At 44.8% G+C, this 22,420-nt stretch overlaps 1 protein-coding gene across 3 annotated transcripts in view; it reads left to right on the top strand.

Moving 5' to 3' along the window:
* RUFY1 (RUN and FYVE domain containing 1) overlaps positions 1–21,723 on the top strand; it is a 56,077-nt gene extending 34,354 nt beyond the window's left edge. For 2 of the 3 annotated variants that reach the window (XM_027096395.1, XM_027096396.1), the window contains 7 exons: positions 7,347–7,444; positions 12,437–12,556; positions 13,238–13,367; positions 15,049–15,143; positions 18,158–18,206; positions 19,908–19,985; positions 21,088–21,723. In XM_027096395.1, coding sequence (XP_026952196.1) covers positions 7,347–7,444; positions 12,437–12,556; positions 13,238–13,367; positions 15,049–15,143; positions 18,158–18,206; positions 19,908–19,985; positions 21,088–21,234 — 717 coding nt within the window. In that variant the 3' untranslated portion in view covers positions 21,235–21,723. Of the gene's footprint in view, positions 1–7,346; positions 7,445–12,436; positions 12,579–13,237; positions 13,368–15,048; positions 15,144–18,157; positions 18,207–19,907; positions 19,986–21,087 lie in introns of those variants that run through there. The other variant, XM_027096397.1, reaches the window with a different exon arrangement.
* Positions 21,724–22,420: the final 697 nt, after the last annotated feature.

The raw sequence follows: 22,420 nt of genomic DNA, 5'->3' as shown, positions 1-22,420 counted from the left end.
GTCGACCCCACTGAGCTACTGGCAAGCCCTGCTTCCTCAGAGTCCACAACCCTGGGTGATGGGCAGCACTCTCCCTCAAGCCCATAGGGCCTGTGTTCCAACTAGAAGACTATCTGTCAGTCACGTTAGCCTGTCCTGCCCAGGATGAACTGGTAGAGCAGAAACAGGATAACCATGATGAAATGCCTATTGGGAAAGAGGAAACAAGGGACACACGTGGCAGTCCCTGGCCCTCGGTGGTCATTGTGTCCTCTGGGCAGGAACCGTGAAGGCTGCCTGGGGTACTGAGGACTCCATTTCTTAGCATGTCTGGCTACCGCTTCTGCCTTCTAGAGAGCATGTCTGCTGACCTCCGTGGCCCCTGAGACCACCATCTTCAATGGCTGATGGGAAGTGGGCTCCCGTGGAGTGGGCTACACAGCTTTGACGGCCAGCTTCTTGCCAGTGTCAGTCTACTGGCCTGGAAGTTGTATAAGGGATCCAACAGTCAGATATTTTTCAGACCAGACTGGTGGTTTCCTGGACAATCCGGTTCCCTCTGTCCCAGCCTCTGGTCTGCTTGCATCCACTTGATCCGTGTGTCAGTGACCGTAGTCTGTCATGAGTAAACACAGTTCCCACACCTGCTCCGTTTCTTTGCTCTGTCAGTCTTTCTCATGTCAGTGACCAGTCATCTGGAACAACAGCTTGAGGCATGAGGAAAGCAGCCTACTCTGATCTTCGCTGCAGGATGTCACAGGGCCATATAGCTCACTCTTCAGTCCTCTCTCTTCCTTCTGAGTCCAGAAGCAGTTGACTTTTCTAACCTTTGGCCTCCGTATCCCTGTCCATCTCTCCCTGCAAACCCCTTGCTTATAGCACCTGTTCACATGGCAAGCCCCACTGCACATCCTAGCATTCTGGAGCCCTGGCACAGTTGCGTGGATTCCATCTTCCAAGTTTGGGCAAGCGACAGTTTGACTAAATGTTTGCCATAACTAACAAGGGTCACAACATCTGCTTTGACTGCACCAAACCCCTGGCTGCTGGGTTCCCTGGGGAAGCACCACCCCCAAGTCCGTCTCTGGTGCTGCTGGAATTCTGGCTTCATACCCTTTTCTCCCTCTGGGCTTCAGATGCAGAAGGTTGAATCAGTCATATCCCTCTGTTTGGGGCACTATAATAAGACATCCTTCCTGTTTTCTTATTTCCTTTTATCCCCCACCCCGACTCCCATCCTCTTTCCTCTAGGCCAGCATTCTTAAGTGTTTATCTTTTTATTTATATTTGTCATTCTAAAACATGTATCATTTTGAGGACATGAATTTTAATTTACACAAGTGGTATCGTGCTGTGGATCACATTCTATTCCTTACTTTTTCTCCCTCAGTGCTACATTCATCCTCATGTATATCTGCTGTTGGCTTCTTAGTGCAGTTTAGCTTCCCAGCGTTTGTACCCACTGTATTTTCTTGCCCATTCCCCCGGTGACGGACAAACGGTTTTCCTCCACTGCGCTAGCACGAGCGACACCTTGGCAGCTAGTGTACCCATCTCCCTCTGAAATCTCTCCGGCAGACATAATTGTAGTGTCCTCCCAGCCAGACACTTCCTTTCCTCCTTTGTGTCCTTGGTTTGCATAAGCCCAGCCACACTGCTTTCTAGAAGGGCTGCGCCAACACACGCTCCCTCCAGCTGTGTCCTGTGGTGCCTGTATTGCGAGGGTACAGTTGACTTAATATTCATTTCTCAGTCTAGTGAGCTTGAGCATCCCTTCATGTTGGTTGCCATTTATGCTGCTTTGTGGCTTGCCTATTCATATTTTTTGTCCCTTTTTCTTTTGGGTTTCCTATGTTTTCCTTGTTGATTAGTAGTAATTCCATGTATGGTCTAAATTTTAGTCCTTTACTGGTTTACAGATTGTAAATATCTTCTCCTAGTGTCATCTACTGTCCTTAAGTCCCTATTTTTTTTTTTTTTTTTTTTTTTGCGGTACGCAGGCCTCTCACTGCTGTGGCCTCTCCCATCGCGGAGCACAGGCTCTGGACGCGCAGGCCCAGCGGCCATGGCCCACGGGCCCAGCCGCTCCGCGGCACGCGGGATCCTCCCGGACCGGGGCACGAACCCGCGCCCCCTGCATCGGCAGGCGGACCCCCAACCACTGCGCCACCAGGGAAGCCCAAGTCCCTATTTTTGATGTAGTCTAATGTGTTGATTTTTCACATATGGTTTGAAGTTTGGGGGTTTTGTTTTAGAACTCTTTCTCATGTCTAGGTGTCAAAGATATTCCACACTAGTTGTCTAAACCTTTCACATTTAGGTTTTTAATGTATCTAGAGTTAACCTTTGTATATGGCCTTACCTAGGGATCCAGTTTTCTTTTTCTCCATATAGTAAGCTGCTTAAAAGTACCACAAACTGAGTGGCTTTACAAAAATTTGCCGTCTCACAGTACTGGAGGCCAGAAGTTTCAGAGTAAGGTGTTGGCAGGAATGGTTTCCTCTGAGGGCTGTGAGGAAGTCAGTCCCATCCGTCTCCTAGATTCTGGTGGTTGCTGGCAATATTTGGGTTTCCTTCACTTGGAGAAGTTATCACCTCCATCTCTGCCCTCATCTTCACACAGCTTTCTCCCTGTGTGTGCATGCCTGTGCCCACATTTCCCCTTTGTAAAAGGACACCAGTCATATTGGATTAGGAGCCCACCCTACTCCAGTGTGACCTCATCTTAACTAATTATGTCTGCAGTGAGTGACCCGTTTTCCAAATAAGATCCTGAGTGGTACTGGGGTTAGGACTTCAACATAATGGATTTGGGATGGACACACTCGACCCATAACGTAGGTCAAGCCTGCCTACCTTTCCCCCTTTTTTCCCTCTTCTTTTTTTGATTGACTTATCTATTTGTAAATGTTTATCCTTTTTTTCTTTTTTTTAAATTGAACTATAATTAATTTACAGTATTGTGTTAGTTTCAGGTGTAAAGCAAAGTGATTCTTTTTCAGATTCTTTTCTATTTTAGGGTATTACAAAATACTGAATATAGTTCCCTATGCTATACAGTAGGTCCTTATTTATCTGTTTTATATATAGTGGTGTGTATCTGTTAATCCCAAATTTCTAATTTATCCCTCCTCACCCCTTTCCCCTTTGGTAACCATAAGTTTCTTTTCTAAGTCTGTGAGTCTGTTTCTGTGTTGTAAATAAGTTCATTTGTATCATTTTTTCAGATTCTATGTGTGATACATGATATTTGTCTTTGTCTGTGTGACTTCACTTTAATATGATAATCTCTAGGTCCATCCATATTGCTGCAAATTGCATTATTTCCTTCTTTCTTATGGCTGAATAATATTCCAATGTATATAATACCATATCTTCTTTATCCTTCATCTATTTTTTTATATAAATTTATTTACTTTTTATTTTTATTTTTGGCCACGTTGGGTCTTTGTTGCCGTGCATGGGCTTTCTCTGGTTGCGGCGAGTGGGGGCTACTCTTCGTTGCAGTGCATGGGCTTCCCATTGCAGTGGCTTCTCTTGTTGCGGAGCATGGGCTGTAGGCACGTGGGCTTCAACAGTTGTGGCACGCGGGCTCAGTAGTTGTGGCACGCGAGCTCTAGAGCGCAGGCTCAGTAGTTGCGGCGAATGGGCTTAGTTGCTCCGCAGCATGTGGGATCTTCCCGGACCAGGGCTCAAACCCATGTCCCCTGCATTGGCAGGCGGATTCTTAACCACTGTGCCACCAGGGAAGCCCCTATCCATTCATCTGTTGATGGACATTTAGGTTGCTTCCATGTCTCGGTTACTGTAAATAGTATTGCTGTGAACATTGAGGTGCACGTATCTTTTTGAATTAGAGCTTTCATCTTTTCTGGATATATGCCCAGGAGTGGAACTGCTGGATCATATGGTAATTCCATTTTTAGTTTTTTAAGGAACCTCCATACTGTCTTCCACAGTGGCTGCACCAATTTACATTCCCACCAACAGTGTAGGATTTATTATTTGCAGACTTTTTGATGATTACCATTCTGACTGGTGTGAGGTGATACTTCATTGTAGTTTTTATTTGCATTTCTCTAATAATTAGGCAAGTTGAGCATCTTTTCATGTGCCTATTGGCCATCTGTATGTTTTCTTTGGAGAAATCTTGATGTAGGTCTTCTGCCCATTTTTTGATTGGTTGTTTGTTTTTTTTGATACTGAGCTGTATAAGCTGTTTGTATATTTTCAAAATTAATCCCTTGTCAGTCACATCGTTTGCAGATGTTTTCTCCCATTCCATAGGTTGTCTTTTCATTTTGTTTATGGTTTCCTTTGCTGTGCAAAAGCTTATAAGTTTAATTAGGTCCCATTTGTTTATTTTTGCTTTTGTTTCCATTACTCTAGGAGACAGATCCAAAAAAATATTTCTCTGATTTATGTCAAAGAGTGCTCTGCCTGTGTTTTCCTCTAGGAGTCTTATAGTATCCAGTATTACATTTAGGTCTTTAATCCATTTCAAGTTTATTTTTGTATATGGTGTTAGAAAATGTTCTAATTTCATTCTTTTACATGTAGCTGTACACTTTTCCCAGCACCACTTACTGAAGAGACTGTCTTTTCTCCATTGTATATTCTTGCCTCCTTTGCTGTAGATTAATTGACCATAAGTGCTTGGGTTTATTTCTGGGCTTTCTATCCTGTTCCATTGATCTATGTGCTGTTTCTGTGCCAGTATCATGCTGTTTTGGTTACTGTAGCTTTGTAGTATAGTCTGATTCTTGATAAAAATTTTAGAATAAGGTATAAATTTCCTTTTTAAAAAATCCAGCTGAATTTCTTACATGGGAATTGCATTGAATTTATAGTTTACTCTCTTTTTGTCCTTTTTCTTCTGTAAGAGTTGCATTTTCTCTAGGTGAACTTCTCAATTCTGTCTAGTTCTTGTTGCTAGTGTGCTGGTGTGCCTTATTTTGGCTGCATCCCCTAGTGAGGTCTTGCTGATGTAGAGAAGTGCTTTTGTGCTTTATAGGTTGATCTTGTGTTTGACAGCCTTGCTCACCACCTAGTTCTAATAGTTTGTCTATTAATCCTGTTGGTTTTAGATGTAACTGATCATATCATAGGCAAATAAAGACAGTTTAATTTCTTCACTCTCAGGTTTTGTACACCTCATTCTTTTTTGTTTCTTTTAGCATTGGCCAGGACCTCCATGACTACATTAAACAGTAGTTGGAATAGTAAGCAGATTTGTGGTCCTGATCTTAAAAGTAATGCATGTAAAAATTTCTCCATCAAGAATAATGCTTACTAGATGGTTGATATATAAACTTTACTTAGTTAAGGAAGTTCTTTTCTATTTCTTGTTTGCTCAGAGTTTTCCTCATAGATAAATATTGAACCTTATTAAATGTTTTGGGCTTTTTTGCATTTTATCTGTTGTCATAGTCCTGTTCTTTTTCTCCCTTATTTATGTGGCAATTTATACATTTATGTTCCTGGATTCCTGCTTGATTGTGATATATTTAAATATACTCTTGACTCAGTTAGCCAATATGTTATATATAATCTGTGTGTTTATGTACGAGACAGACCTCTTTCTTTCCTTTTACTAGCCTTATTTGGCTTCAGGATCATGGTTGGACTGGTACTATAAAATAAGATTTCCTGTTCTCTTTCTCTGAAATAACACTTATAAGATAGAAAGTGTCTATTCTCCAAAAGTTTTGAGAACGCACCCATGTTGTAGGATTCATCTGGGCTGGGCTTTTTGGGCAGAGAGACTATGACTACCATTTTCTATTTATTGAATGTTTACTGGCTTATTCATATTTTCCATTTCTTCTCAGACCAGTTTTGGTATATTTTTTTTTCAAAATGTATCTTATTTTGTTTAGGTTTTCAAATATTTTTGTTTATAACATTCTTTTGCAGAATTTCTAAATCTCTTTTATTCAGCATTTTCTTTTTGCATTTTTTGTCTTTCTTCCTTATCCGGTCTTGCCAGAGGTGTGTCTGTCCTCATAATCTTTTCAGAGAACCAGCTTTTTTCCTAATATTCTTTATTGTGTATTGTTATTATTTCTTTTTCATTGATTTCTACCCTCACTTTTATTATTTTCTTTTCTATTTCTTTGGGTTTGCTCTGTGGCTCATTTTCAACTTCTGAAATGCATGCTTAGCTCATCTGTTTTATCTTTTTTAATTTCATTAAACATTTTATTTAAAGTTAAAAATTACCCACAAGTACTGCTTTAGCTATGGCCCTCAAATTTTGATGGAAGTATTTCACCTAAAAAGCATGTTTTTCACATTTGTGATCTCTGAAATCAAGATGCATCTTATGGTCAATGGCATGACATGTTTCAAGTAGCCGTTTTTTCCTTCATAGTGGTATATAAAATTAGGGTGCATCTTCAATATAGTAAAATATTGCAGAGTGTTTTCATTGTCTTTCAGCTCTAAGTATTTCATAATCTCTCTTCTGGTTTCTTTTTCTTTTTTTTTTTTACCTCAATAGTTTTTAGTAATATGCTATTCCATTTCCAGATATGAGGTGTTTAGCTATTCTTTTGTTCCTTATGTCTAGTTTTATTACTTTAAAGCCAGACACTACAGTCTATATATTCTTAAGAATTTATCAGGACTTCTTTCTGTCTTCAGCCTTTCTGTATCCTTGTATTTTAAGAGTGTCTCTAGTAGGCACACAGAAACATGTTGCTCTTTTGCTGCCTCCTAGTCACTCAGCATCTGCCATGGTTAAAAGCCTGGACTCAGAAAGTCACATGGTTGTGAGTAAGAACCCAGCTGCACCATATTTGTGCTCAGACCTTTTCCCAGGTGCTTTCTATTTCTGAGCCTCCCTCTCTTGCTCAGAGAAGTGGGGGCTAACAATGCCCACCATGAGAACTCTGCAAGAGTCAGGTGAACTCATGGATGTGCCTGACACATGAGAAGACTCAGTAACATTGAGTCAGATCCGACTCTGAAATTCCTTTTCAAAAAGGGTCATGGACTATTCAAACAGAGGGCTTCAGTATCTCCCTCTCTGCCTTTTTTTTTTTTCTTTTTTTCTTTTTTTGGCCGGCTGGCTTGCAGAATCTTAATTCCCCAACCAGGGATTGAACCTGCACCACAGCAGTGAAAACACCAAGTTCTAACCACTGGAACTCCAGGAAATTCCCCCTCTGCCTTTCTTTATGTTGATGACATGGGAGCCTTGGCCTAGTTTGTCTTCCAGGGCTCTGGGGAAGAGCAGCAATTAATGAAACGCTCTTGAAAGTGTTATAAAAAAAGTACAAGAATAGTTGAACCCACTTGTAATCCAGAGCAGGCAGGGGGGTGAGGGAGAAGCAGAAAATAACCCTCTTTCCTTGCTTTTATAGAATGCGGAGAGCAGTTTACAACAGAAGAATGAAGCCATCACATCTTTTGAAGAAAAAACCAATCAAGTTATGTCCAGCATGAAACAAATGGAAGAAAGGTAAACACTTCCCCCGGCAGATATTCCCTAGAAGGTGCTGGGCATTATTTGGGCCTGGGGACTTACTCAGAGTATTTCAAAAGTACGGACAAGTTAGGATGACTGTCCTTCAGGTCCCCAGCAAGGGGACTGGATTCCCCAGCTTTGCCTAAGCACGTATTCATTTAATCAACCTTAGGGCTACATCACATTGTCCTCTCAGGGGGTTAGAACTATCCAGTGAGCTCAGATTTAAATATCAGGTTAGGACTTCCCTGGTGGCGCAGTGGTTAAGAATCCACCTGCCAATGCAGGGGACACAGGTTCGAGCCCTGGCCCAGGAAGATCCCACATGCTGTGGAGCAACTAAGCCCATGTGCCACAACTACTGAGCCTGCGCTCTAGAGCCCGCGAGCCACAACTACTGATCCTGCGTGCCTAGAGCCTGTGCTCCACAACATGAGTAGCCACAACAATGAGAAGCCCGCTCACTGCAACAGAGAGTAGCTCCTGCTCGCCACAACTAGAGAAAGCCTGCGCACAGCAATGAAGACCAAACGCAGCCAAAAGAATAAACACATAAATAAATTTTTTAAAATAAATAAATTTAAATAAATAAACAAATATCAGGTCAGAGACTTCGCTGGTGGTCCAGTGGTTAAGACTCTGTGCTTCCACTGCAGTGGGCACGGGTTCAATCCCTGGTTGAGGAAGTAAGATCCCGCATGCCGCACCAAAAAATAAAAATTTTTAAAATAAGTAAATGTCAGGTCAGTAGGGGATCAGAATAGGATCAAAAAATAGACTCGCACAGGGCTTCCCTGGTGGCGCAGCGGTTGAGAGTCTGCCTGCCAATGCAGGGGACACGGGTTCTTGCCCCAGTCCGGGAGGATCCCACATGCCACAGAGCGGCTGGGCCCGTGGGCCATGGCCGCTGAGCCTGCACGTCTGAAGCCTGTGCTCTGCAACAGGAGAGGCCACAACAGTGAGAGGCCTCGTACCGCAAAAAAAAAAAAAAAAAAAATAGACTCGCACAAATACAGGTGGCTGATTTTTTTACAAAGGTGCAAAGGTAGTTCAATGGAGAAAGGATAATCTTTTCAGTGAATAATATTGGAACAATTGGATATCCATACACCAAAAAATGAACCTCAATTTAGACCTCACACCTTTAAACAAAAGTTAACTCAAAATGGATCATAAATCTACATGTAAAACTTAAAACTGTAAACTTTTAGAAGAAAAAATAGGAGAAAATCTTTGTGGCCTTGGGTTAGACAGAGGGCTCTTAGACATGACATAAAAACATGATCCATAAGAGAAAACTTGATAAATTGGACTTTATCAAAATTTAAAACTTTGTTCTGTGGAAGACACACTTAAGAGAATAAAAAGACAAGTTATAGATTTGGAGAAAATTTGAAAATCACATATCTGACAAAGAACTTATATCCAAAATACATAAAGAACTCTCAGAACTCCACGAACAATCCAATCTAAAATGGACAGAGGACTTCCCTGGTGGTTCAGTGGGTGAGACTCCACGCTCCCAATGCAGGGGGCCTGGTTTCAATCCAGGGATTGAACTGGGGATCCAGGGATCGATTGGGCAACTAGATCCCACATGCATGCTGCAACTGAGAAGCCTGCATGCCACAACTATGAGCCCGCATTCTGCAGCTAAAAGATCCCGCGTGCCACACTAAAATTCAGTGCAGCCTTAAATAAATAAATAAATAAAAATTTTAAATGGACAAAAGACTTAAACAGACCCTTCACCAAACAGGACATATGGATGGCAAATAAGCACATGAAAAGATTGTCAAGGTAGCAGGATACAAGATTAATATACAGAAATCTGTTGTATTTCTTTACCCTAACAGTGAAATGTCAGAAAGAGAAAGTAAAAAAAAAAAAAAAAAAAAATGCTGTCGAAAATTGCATCAAAAAAAAAAAAAAACCTAGGAATAAACCTAACCAAGGAGATGAGAGACTTATACGCAGAGAACTACAAAACATTGATAAAAGAAATTGAAAATTGAAGATGATTCAAAGAAATGTAAAGATATCCCATGCTCTAGGATTGGAAGAATTAATATAGTTAAAATGACCGTACTACCCAAAGCAATCTACAGATTTAATGTGATCACTATCAAATTACCCATGACATTTTTCACAAAACTACAACATATAATCCTAAAATTTATGTGGAACCACAAAAGACCCTGAATTGCCAAAGCAATCCTGAGGAAAAAGAACAAAGCTGGAGGCATAACCCTTCCAGACTTCAAATGATACTACAAAGCTATAGTAGTCAAAACAGCATGGTATTAGCACAAAAACAGACATATGGATCATTGGAATAGAGAGCCCAGAAATAAATCCACACACCTACATCAATTTATCTTTGACAGAGGAGGGAAGGATATACAATGGAGAAAACACAGTCTCTTCAGCAAGTGGTGTTGGGAAAGCTGGACAGCCTCATGTAAATCATTGAAGTTAGAACACTACCTCACATCATACACAGAAATAACTCAAAATGGCTTAAAGACTTAAATATAAGACGTGACACCATAAAACTCTTAGAAGAGAACATAGGCAAAACATTCTCTGACATAAATTGTAGCAATGGTTTCTTAGGTCAGTCTCCCAAGGCAAAAGAAATAAAAGCAAAAATAAACAAATGGGACCTAATCAAACTTACAAACTTTTGCACAGCAAAGGAAACCATAAACAAAATGAAAAGACAACCTACGGACTGGGAGAAAGTATTTGCAAAATGATGCAACTGACAAGGGCTTAATTTCCAAAACATACAAACACCTCAAATGACTCAATAACAGAGAAACAACACAATCAGAAAATGGGCAGAAGGGACTTCCCTGGTAGCATAGTGGTTAAGAATCTGCCTGCCAATACAAGGGACAGGGGTTCGATCCCTGGTCCGGGAAGATCCCACATGCTGCAGAGCAACTAAGCCCGTGCACCACAACTGCTGAGCCTGCGCTCTAGAGCCTGGGAGCCACAACTACTGAGCCCATGTATCACAACTACTGAAGCCCACGCACTTAGAGCCCATGCTTCACAACAAGAGAAGCCACCATGATGAGAAGCCCGCACACCACAACAAAGATTAGCCCCCACTCACCGCAACTAGAGAAAGCCCGTGCGCAGCTACAAATACTCAACACAGCCGTAAATAAATAAATACAATACAATACAATACAATACAATACAAAAAATGGGCAGAACACCTAAGTAAGCATGTCTCCAAAGAAGACATACAGTAGGACAATAGGCACATGTAAAGATGCTCAACATGGCTAATTATTAGAGAAATGCAAACTGAAACTACAATGAAGTATTACCTCACACCTGTCAGAATGGCCATCATCAAAAGTCTACAAATAAATGCAGGAGCGGGTGTGAGGAAAAGGGAACCCTTGTACACTGTTGGTGGGAATATAAATTGGTGCAGCCACTATGGAAAACAATATGATGGTTCCTTAAAAAACTAAAAATAGAGTTGCCATATGATCCAGCAGTCCCACTTCTGGGCATATATCCAGAAAAGATGAAAGCTCTAATTTCAAAAGATATGTGCACCTCAATGTTGATAGCAATACTACTATTTACAGTAGCCGAGACATGGAAGCAACCTAAATGTCCATCAGTAAATGAATGGATAAAGAAGATGTGAGATACACACACACACACACACACACACACACAATGGAATATTACTCAGCAATAAAAAAGAATGAAATAATGCCACTTGCAGCAACATGGATGAACCTAGAGATTATCATACCAAGTGTAAGTGAGTCAGGCAGAGAAAGACAAATACATGATATCACTTACATGTGGAATCTAAAAATGATACAAATGAACTTATTTACAGCACAGAAAGAGACTCACAGACTTAGAAAACAAACTTATGGTTACCAAAGGGGAAGGGGAGGAGGGATAAATTGGGAGTATGGGATTAACAGATATACACCACCATATATAAACTAGATAAACAACAGAGATTTACTGTGTAGCACAGGGAACTATATTCAATATCTTATAATAACCTATGATGGAAAAGAATTGGACAAAAAAGAATATAGCTGTATATATATATATATATATATATATATGTATTGTATAACCAAATTACTGTACACCTGAAACTAATACAATATTGTAAATCAACAATACTTGAGTTAAAAAATAAAAAAAGATGTTCAGCGCCATTAGGGAAGTGCATGTTAAAATCAATGAGATGCCACTGCATACCTATTAGAACAGCTACATATTTTTATAATGACAGTACCAGGTGCTGGAGAGGCTACAAAGCAACTGGAACAGTCATACATTACCAGTGGGAATGCAGAATGGTACAACCACTTTGGAAAACAGTTTCTTAAAAAGCCAAACATACTCTTACCATATGACCCAATAATCCCACTCCTGGCTGTTTGCCCAAAAGAAATGAAAACTCATGTTCACCCAAAAACCTGTACACAAATGCTTATAGCAGCTCTGTTCATAATTGCCAAAAACTAAAAGCAGCTCAGATATCTTTCATCAAATGAATGGATAAACTGGTACATCTATGCAATGAAATTCTACTCAGCCATAAAAAGCAATGACCACTGATACACACGAAAACTTGGATTGATCGCAAAGACATGCTAAAAGAAGCCAGTCTCAAAAGGTTATATGAAGTATAATTTCATGTATATGACATTAGGGGTGGAGAGAAGGTGTGACTCAGAGGGGCAGTGCCAAGGTGTTTTGTGGGGTGATGGAACTATTCTGTATCACCTGGTAGAATGGATTGTAGTAATGGTTACATGAACTTATGCCTGTGCTAAAACTCCAGGAACTATTCACAAAAGGGAGTCAATTTTACCATATATTAATTTTTAAATGTAAAAGAAAGCCAGCAAGAATATGCAAAAATTATATGGTAAATGTGAGGAATGATCCTTTCCTTACAAAGATTTGGTTCATTTGGTCTAGGTTACAGCACTCAGAGAGGGCGAGGCAGGGGGCCGAGGAGCGGAGCCACAAGCTGCAGCAGGAGCTCGGCGGGAGGAGCAGCGCTCTGCAGCAACAGCTCTCCCAGCTGCTCGAGCAGTGGTAGGAGCCCTGGCGGCAGCAGGTGGCTGAGCGGTGCGGGAAGGACTGGGAAGGCCATCTCCCAATTGGGGCAGCGTCCCAGTGTCCACTTCAGAGGTGGCCCCTGCAAAGCTAGGATTCAGATGAGAAAAGAGACGTCTATTCCCTGTTTCACGAATGAGAAAAACGATTGCAGGGGGTTCAGTATAGTCCCCAGGGCTACTCAGCTGGTGAGAAGGGCATCAGGATTTAGTTGCGGTTCACTTCCTACCCCTCTGTAGCTTTCTATTTGCCCCCAACCCCCCAATATCCTCCATTGTCAGCTGGCTCTGGGTTGGAAAAAGCAAGATAAATGTTGCAGAATAAACGTCTCTTTTCCTCAGGTGTCCATCTCAGTAGAGGGTTCTGTGTGTGTGACCCCAAGTGTTAGAGCTCTTTTCCTCCCTCTCCATTCGCATAACTGTCAAGTGTGTGCCTGTGCCTGCTTTCCATGACATGTTCCTGGTCTTTCCTATGGAGGTGCAGATGGCCCTGCGGGAAAGGGAACCTTATTTCCATGCTTGTTGAAAGGTCTAGATGCTCACGTGGCAGTTCAGATTCCTGTGAATCCCCCGTTTCTTGAGTGGTGACCTGGGTTGTGGATTGTGGACCTCCATGAAAATCTCTCATTGAGACTAACTCAGGTTCATTTTGCGAAAACAGCTCAAGTCTAGAGAAAGAGTTGAAATCAGAAAAAGAGCAAAGACAGGCTCTTCAGCGAGAATTACAGCATGAGAAAGACACTTCCTCTCTACTCCGAGCAGAGCTACAGCAAGTAGAAGGATTAAAAAAGGTAAGGCAGACTGTCTTGGGGAGAAAAAGAGCTTCTAGCATCTGCAAAAACTCCTGCTCAAGAGCCTCCCAGTGGGCAAGTGAGCCACGTGCATGACTCGTGAATCCGCAGCTGCAGGGCCAGTCCCCGCTGTGCGCCAGCCGGCTCCAGGCCTGGGACAGGCCTGGGACACTGTTCCCACATCTGCTCTAGGAGGAAAAGGCAAAGACGCATCATAATCCAGTGAGCAAACCAGAGAGACTCGGTAATGAGAACAGTGAAGAGAGTAAAACAGTAAAATGTCCCCACACTGGCATGGCGGGTGGCCTGGGAAGAGAGTGACAGTTAAGCAGACAATTGAATGCTGAACAAGGGCCAGCCATGCAGAGCCACCAGGAAGTGTGAGGGGCTGTCGCAGCAAAGGAGCAGAGAGAAGGGCTGTGTGGCTGAGGTGTGATAGCAGAGGAAGGAGGGCTTGAGCAGAGCCTCAGGCAGCCCTCCTGCACCACACCTTCCCTGGAGGAGGATCCCTGCAGCGGGGGCAGTTCCCAGACCTAGATTTTGTCTCGTTGAGCACGGTAATGGGTACTGCTGCAATTTGAGAGAAAGGCCCTTTGATTTCCATTGGAAAGTACCTAGAGCCCCTCATGAGAGAGCCTGCTAGGCCCAGTGTGGGGATTGCTTCCTCAAGAGCCACTCCGGCTCAGAGGTGGAGGAGAGGACTTCTAGAAAGTTCTGCCACATGATGGAACATGCCCCCTTTACTTCAAAATACTTTGATCTAAGATTTGAATTACACACACCCCTGCAAAAGAAACAAAACAATGTGTCTAACATCGCTGGGAAGCCTCAGCATGCCCTTGTGAGCCTGTGTTAATAGGCTCTGGAGCACAGGGCCCAGGAGCGGCTAAGGGGGAACTGCCACCACTCAGGCCTAAGCCCCGCTGCTGCCCCGGGGTCAGCCCTGAAAACCCAAGTTACTTTTCTGGGTCTTTGTCTCTGCCCTTGCCAGCCTTTGTCCTCAAGGTGTGCTGGCCCCAGATTACAAAGTCATCAGCATCATCCCCAGCGAGCTTCACTCCATGGCTCGGGCCTCCAGAAGGGCTTGCCACTCTCGGGGCCATGAAAGAGAGCCCAGATCTTGGCCTTCATCAGCTTGCTCATTCATTCTCCGGAAATTTTGACCAGCCCTTTCTGAAAAACAGTTTATTCCTAAACTAGCTTGCCCTGATACAAATCTGTCTTTTCATAGAAACTCAGATAGGCAAAGCCTTTTTTGCACTGTGAGGGTCTGTTTTGAACATTTCTCGCCCCACATCACTGTTTGCACTGCAGAGCCACTCCTGAAGTGCTCACCCTTCCAGTTGCCCATTCTGGTGAAACATGAGGGAACCTATGAAATAACCCTGTCTTGAAGAAGGTTAATACAACAAAACTGTTTCTTGCTCTTGAAAAACATTCCAGGGACTTCCCTAGCGGTCCAGTGATTAAGACTTGGCGCTTCCACTGCAGGGGACACAGGTTCGATCCCTGGTCAGGGAATAAAGATCTTGCATGCCTCGCAGAGTGGCCAAAAAAGAAAAAACACAACAGAAAAAAGAAAAGAAAAACATTCCAACCTGCTTGTCACTATGATTACTAAACCTTAAAAAAAAAAAAAGACTTTCAAGTCTGTGTCAAGCACCTGGTTTGTTCACTTTAGGAGCTGCGGGAGCTCCAGGATGAGAAGACAGAGTTACAGAAGGTTTGTGACGAGCAGGAACAAGCCCTCCAGGAAATGGGTCTGCACCTCAGCCAGTAAGAACCCCACTCCCCTTGTCTGCCGCCTCCATTAGGGCCACTAGGCCTCCCTCCCCCTGGAGAGTCACACCAGCCTACCCACTGCATCACTCAAGCCCCAAACCTGTGTCCTCTTGTCAGAGGAGGGAAGGCCAGTCGGGGAGGCCTGCCAGCTATTCAATGGTGATGCCCCCACACACACTAAACCCAGGAAGTCAGGCGCCAGGGACACAGCACTGGTTTGGGTTAATTAATTCATCAAGAATATCCTTTGCTAGTGACTGGAACCCTCATGTTCACAAACTTAGTATCTGTGTCCCAAGGGAACAAGATGGGTGATGAGAGGGTTGTGTGTTTAGCTCCAGAGGGAGGACTATGGCTTGAGAATGTAAGCCTGCCACAGTGCAAGTATGGTGACCACTGAACCTCTCTTGAGACTGGATACTCACATCTAGCAGAGTCTGTCTGTCTCCAATGGGTGATGCTGAAGGAGTGCAGACCCTGCTGGTTCTGTCTCCCCTTCGACTTGACAGCTGTCCTCCCTGGTGTGCCAGTCCTGCCAGGTTGCTCTGGACAGTCTGATAGGTCACACTGCAGATTGTGGAACTTGCCCGTTTGTGTGATGATTGCATTTTTAAACCCAGTGTGTAGCTTTTTCTCTTTGAGTCAGGACTTTTGGTTGCCAGTGACAGATATCCAACTCACACTGGCTTGCTTAAGCAAAAAAGTCATCAGGAATCAGTCTCTACCTCCCAGCTCTGTCTGTCACTTACCTCACAGGTGGGTCTGGCCCCCACGGGGGCAGTGTGGCACCCAGCAGAGCTGTCCGTCAGAGAAACGAAAGTTCCTCTTTCCCCATCACTCACACAGAGACCCCAGGTTGACTCACTGCTCCCACCTGAGTCCTGATGCAGGCACAGTGAGCAGCACAGCCCAGGCTCAGGCCCAGTGCAGAAGACACTGTGACCAGAAAAGGACCAGAGATAGGAAATAACGTGAGGATAAACCTGAAACACACTAAAGTAGTCCACACATGTGCACAACCTTAGGATTTTTCTGTCTGGAAAGTTGGAAGGTTTCAAGCAGTGCTCTGGGCTGGCCCACAAAAGTATGAAGAAAAACAAGAAAGGAGAATGTTATGACTCTGGTGGGAATGTGGTCTTTTCAATAGTTTGACGTGAAGATGCTGCCCATTCGCCATCCTCTCCCACTCACCATATCTTTCAGATCAGCCCAGGGCTGCTGGTCCCTTGTGACCTGAGGGCTGCCTGCCGCCTCTCAGGCCGAGTGCCCTGTGCTGCTGCCCCCACCATGGGGAGAGCTCCTGGAGAGTGGGCAAGGCCAGGTGTCAACCCCACACTCAGAGCACAGGCCAGGTCTGAGGGCGTCCCTGAGACTAATGAGAACCAGATGTGGAGGCTGGCGTGGTGCTGGCTTCTTGGATTTGCAGTGGTGTTTAGACAGAGAGGGAGGTGTCCTCGGGGTGCCCTCCCCGCTTCTCAGGTGGCTAGCCCCACTTTTTCTCCTGCCTGTCCTCTTCATGTTGGACAGACAGCAAACAGAGTCAGAGACACACTCCTAGTAGGCCACAGGCCTCAGAAAAGCGGACAGGCTCTGGTCTTGAAAATGCACCTCTGCACTTGGCAGCCTCCCAGCACTGCTGCCTGACCCAGCTTCAGAATGTCCTTCACAGCCGGGTTGTGTAGGTGTTGCCATGTCAGGGATACATACCACGGCAAGGCTAGTGCTTTCTCCCCTCCTCCCTTCTTTTTGCAAGCCAACACCAGATGACAGAGAAGCCTGTTCTCAGATGCCTCCACCAACTACAGGCACAGCTGCCCAGTTTATCTTGGGAACATCTGGATTCTTTTCAAATTGTATTTCCCAGGAAAGTTCTTATATGTTGAGGCTGCCATCTTGACCTTGTCCATCCCAGACAGCCTCTGGCCCTGTCAGCCCACTGGCCTATTTCTGCAGCCAGTCAGGGGACAGAAGGAGCACCTCCAAGCACTCCTGAAGGCCACAGGGGTTTTTCTTTTAAAGGCCTTGATGTTTGGTTTCCTAATCCTTCCCTAGAAGTCTAGCCTGTGTCTCAGAGGCCTGCCTCTCCGGCACTTAGATTAGGCTAATCCAGTGACAGTTTAGGCTAATCTCAGCTTTTAAAAAAAGGCTTTGACAAATACATATGTTTCATTTTATCTGGTTTAATTCTTCCAGTTTAGACAATGTTCAGTCCTGTCTTTTATGTGGAGAACTAAGGAATTATTCTTGCACTAACGAGAATGGAACAAGGGGACTTCCCTGATGGCGCAGTTGTTAGGATTCCCAATGCCGGGAGCCTGGGTTCGATACCTGGTCAGGGAACTAGATCCAGTATGCATGCTGCAAATAAGAGTTCGCATGCCACAACTAAGGACCCCGCGAGCTGCAACTAAGGAGCCCACATGCCGCAACTAAGATCCGGTGCAACCAAATAAATAAATATTTTTAAAAAGAATGGAACAAGAACAAACAATCATGCCCCCTGAGCCTGGCCTTTCCAGACAGAGCAGGCAGGCAGCAGGAAAGGGGCTGGTGAGAGGCCTACAGATTCAGGTTCCTGCCATGGGGGAGCCCACGCCTGATACGGGAGCGCCCCCCTCCCCCACCCCAAGTTAAAGCACATGTCACACTCAGGAATAGTTGCCCAGAGAAGCCAGAAACATGGGCTTTTATGAGATAATTCTCAATTTTTAAATGCTTGCAGCTATTTCAAAGTCTTTTTAAATCCTTGCCAATTCAACAGTTTGTTCTTAGGCCAGATTCAGTCCACAGGCTCAGCCTCAGACTGCACCAGACATGAGCCAATAGTGAGATGACTCTGGGATTATAAAAAGGTGGAAAGAAATAATTTTACAAGAACTCGTGTTATCACACTCCTCTCTTACAAGTCTTGTTGACTTCACAAAGCCAAAAAGTTTTTGTGGGTTTACTTCGAGTTTGAAAGCCCCTCTAGTGAGGCTATGAATCTCTCTCTTTCTTTTTTTTTTAAGGTCAAAGCTGAAGATGGAAGACATCAAAGAAGTAAATAAGGCACTGAAGGTACTGGATTATTAATGTTATTAACATAAGAATCACTACTCGTAGCTATTAGTCAGCTTGTGCTAATATCCTAGCATGCTCTTAGGTTTTCTCACAAAAATCAGGTGAGAATGTGTGGTTGATTGGTGGTTCTTGTCACTTATTTACGGATAAGAAAATGCTGCTCAGAGCCATGTAACTTGGCTGAGATGACGATGCTGCAAGTGGCAGGGCCCAAGCTGGAACCGAGGTCCTCTGGTTCTGGTCCTCTGCTGTCAGCTGTAGTTTGACATTAGGCCTAGATCATAGGTACCCTAATGAAGGAAATGAAAAGTGGCAGAAAGAGATCCAGGTATTTTTTTTTTAATAGTGAGAGTAAGACCTTTCCCTCCAAGTGAGGGGCCAGAGGCCCACTAAAGGGCCCTGTGCCATTTCTGGGAACCACTTAAGCCCTGAGCTGGGCCAAGTTTCTGGACCATTTTGGGGAGGGCAGAGTGGCACACACAGCTTAAGGAGAGCAGGAACATGTGGTCCAGGTGACCCCATGCAGTACCAAGCTGGGGCTGAGAGAGTGGAGAGGAGGGTGCAGGAGCTCCTAGCCTTCAGCTTCAGCTCTGCTGTGGGTGGCAGCAGTGTACAAACACCCTCTTCACAAGGCACCCTCCAGCGTATGCTAGAGCAGAGATCCTAATGTCTCTGACTACCAGGGCACCTCAGGTCAGAAGCAAATTGTCACAGCAACTAACAGCAGCCTGGACTTGCGGTTCACATCAGTTTACTGTATCCTCCCTTGTATACCGAAAGCTCCTTGGATGTCATTGCTGTGAGCTGTTTATCTTTGTATCCCCTGCACTGCACAGAAATGTGCACATAACGTCAGCTGACAGTGCCAGAGGGAGGATAAAAATCATAAAATGGGACTCTAGAGCTGCGTGGAACTAGTGAACCCAAGGTTGAAAGCCCTGGGTGTGGTGCTGCAGCTCCCAATCATAAGATCTGTGTCATCAGGAAAGTGATGGCCAACAAAAGCCAAGGAGCCGTGAAAGTACACAGGGCCCTTGACCCCTGACCACCTCAGTCCCTGAGGCTGAATAAATCACATATCCTAGTTTTCCCTTAGAAAGACCTCCAAAAGCATCTCTCTAAGCCTCAGTTGGCTCCTGGGCAGAATGGAGACATCTGCCTCCCACGATGCCCTGAGGACTGGGGGTCAGTGTGTATGGAGAAGGGCTTCCTGTCTCCACAGCATGTTGCCTTCTGTCTCACGGTGGGGACTGTTGTCACAGATTTTCTAGTCTGGCTGACAGGGTTGGCCCTTCTTCCTCCTGCCAGTTCAGGAGGCACTTTGGATAATGTCTCAGCCAGGGTTGGAGTTAACCAGATCCTGATTCTGGTTACCTCAGCCACAGGGCACTTATTGAAAGGGGGTGGGTGAGTCTCAGGTTAACGGAAGGCTGGAGAATCTGGCTTGAGGACTGGGGGCAACCTGTGGAGACCAGGAAGCCAGAGGGCGGGCAGGCTGCAGCACATGAGCTCCAGCTGTGGTCAGGGTGGGGACAGTCCCGTGAGGCCACTTCTAGTGGAGAAGAGGCAGTCCCGCAAAAGCAGACCAGGTGCTATTAGTAAGGGACAGCAGATGCTGGGTTGAAGGATGAACACAGCTAAAGGTTCATCAGGAACCAAGCTGTAAAGTGGGATTCTGTGGTGTTCTTTCCTCCTCAGGGCCATACTTGGCTGAAAGACGATGAAGCCACGCACTGTAAGCAGTGTGAAAAGGAGTTTTCCATTTCCCGGAGAAAGGTATGTGGGGTAGCCCTGCACTCGCTCGCTCAGGGGCTGAGTTCGTGCCCTGCCTGGGCTCTCCTTCCTCTGGTTCTGGAAAAGGCCTGTGGGGCTAGGCTCACTGCATTGTGTTCATGCTCACTGGTCTGCTGGCCTATGCAGACGACCTTCCAGCCTGCCCCCTTTCAGGGACCCCAGCCGGTAAGTTACAGGCCTTGTCTCCATCACAGTCCTCTCAATGATTTGGGAGTTGGGGCTGCTTGTTTGCAGAAATGGTCTAAGTGTGTATATCAACTGAAAATTCTTTGGAAGCAATAGGACCAAAATCTAAGTTAGGCAAAAACAGAATCCATGGGGAACCCATGGGCAATTTAAGTCTCAGGACAGGCATCCAGGTGGCACCAAAAGGTAACTGGCAATCTGGGCAGGGCACTTGCCCCCAGTGAATGCCTGTGTAGCCTGTCTTCAGGTTCCGGAAGAGAAGGTCTTGGGCCCAGCCTTTGGTCCAGGGTTGACAGGGCCTTTATTGACCAGTTGGGCAGGACAGGGGCAGGATATAGATCTCACACAAAATAGAGCCTTTACTAAGGCTCCCCACACTGAATGGCCCAGTTCAAGGTCCATTGTCTAGCCTGACTGGGGGAGTAGGGGGCAGTTGGCAGAAGTGATGTATAGAGGGACACACAGGTCCTTGTCTTGGCGTCTGCCATGTGCCCAAGGTTCAAAGAGCAGCCCTGTTTACAAAAGCAAGATGCCCTTCTCATGAGGGGCTGGCTAAAGAAACCTTGGGTCACCACCATAGAATGTAGTGATTGCAGAGAATGAACCCAGGCTCTTTAAGTAGCACGGACTACCAACTCAGTGAGTTAAGAGCTGTCAAGTCCAATAAAACACAAAAAAAAGAACCTTAACTCACCCCTCCAAAACTCCATGGATTTTACAGGAACATAAATGTAGAAACAAGGTCTACAAGAACCCATTCCAAATTGGTACATGCCTCACTGATACATGAGGGAGGGATTTTAAAGCATTAAACTTTTAAAGGTCGATAAACTAGAGCAGGTGTGCAGACCCAGGCAGCTCAGCGTGTTCTGAGCGTGAGTTCTTTTCCATCCTCTAGCACCACTGCCGAAACTGTGGCCACATCTTCTGCAACACGTGCTCCAGTAATGAGCTGGCCCTGCCCTCCTACCCCAAGCCAGTACGTGTGTGCGACAGCTGCCACACGCTGCTCCTTCAGCGCTGCTCCTCCTCCACCAGCTCCTAAGGTGGGGGCATCAGCAGGGCCTGCTTTCTGGACCAGTTGCCAGCCTGTCTTCATGGGCGTGGGCAGCCTCAGAGCAGTGCCAAACTCTTTGGGTCTCGAGGTGGCCAGGGACTTGGGAGGTTAGTTTCCCAAGAGAACAAGATCCTCGCCTGGGCTGCTGTCACTCTGGAACACAACATGCGGGAACCAGAAATTGCGCGCCTCTCCTTTCCAAATTGTATGGATTCAGCTCCTCTGGATTGAAATTCTCCCTTGACACCACTGGCTTTGGTTCAGATGTAACCTTCATGATTTTGCTATTGTCATTTTTCAGTTTCCAAAGAATTAACCTATTTTGCAGCAGACCCACTAGTGAATCAATTCCTTTCCCTCCCCGCTGCCCCAGCATGCTTTCCCTGCTTCAGAATCAAGAAATCTGCTATTTCATACCCTTGTGAATATCCATCATTAGCCCTGCAATAAAATCATTTATTTTTCATAGTCAAGAAATTTGCTGTTTCACACTCTTGTGAATTAATATCCATCATTATTAGCCCTGCAGTAAAATCATTTATTTTTCACCGAGTCAAGAAATTTGCTGTTTCACACTCATGAATACCCATCATTAGCCCTGCAATAAAATCATTTATTTTTCATTCTGGTGCAGAAAATGAAGGAGCTGTGTCAGCTTCACAGGATGCCCAAAGCAACCCCCATTTCAGGACGAGGCCCTTAGTGAGCGCGACTGCCTTCGAGGTGAAGACCTGAGCCTGCTGTGTTCTGGGGTGCAGGCTGCTCTGCCCAGTTGAGCCAAGGACAAGTTGGGCTGATAAGTCCAACAAGCACAGAGAAAGTACCTGTCACCAAAGCCCAAAAGTCGTTCCCTTATATATTTGGGTTGGCCAAAAAGTTCACTGAGTTTTTCCTAACATCTTACAGAAAAACACGCATCTGTATGGCCAGCCTCCAAAACTGTGCCCAGCTCCAAAGCTGCATTCATTCCAAACTACAGATTTTCACAAGGTTCCAAAGAACCACAGTGTTTCTAGAGTTCAAGTTTCTAATTCTAGTCCCTTTTCTTCCTCCAATAAGGCATGTTTTTCAACAAAGATGTTCCTTGTGAAAAACTAGAGGACCAGGGGAAGGAACCCTCCTTGTGTCCAATTCCCCAGACATGGAGTAACTCAGTAAAGATCTCAGGGGCAGC

The sequence above is a fragment of the Aethalodelphis obliquidens genome, unplaced genomic scaffold, assembly GCF_003676395.1.
Source record: "Aethalodelphis obliquidens isolate GAN/ISIS:26980383/991018 unplaced genomic scaffold, ASM367639v1 scaffold102, whole genome shotgun sequence".
Lineage (NCBI taxonomy): Eukaryota > Metazoa > Chordata > Mammalia > Artiodactyla > Delphinidae > Aethalodelphis > Aethalodelphis obliquidens.
This window is presented reverse-complemented; position numbering and strand designations above follow the sequence as displayed.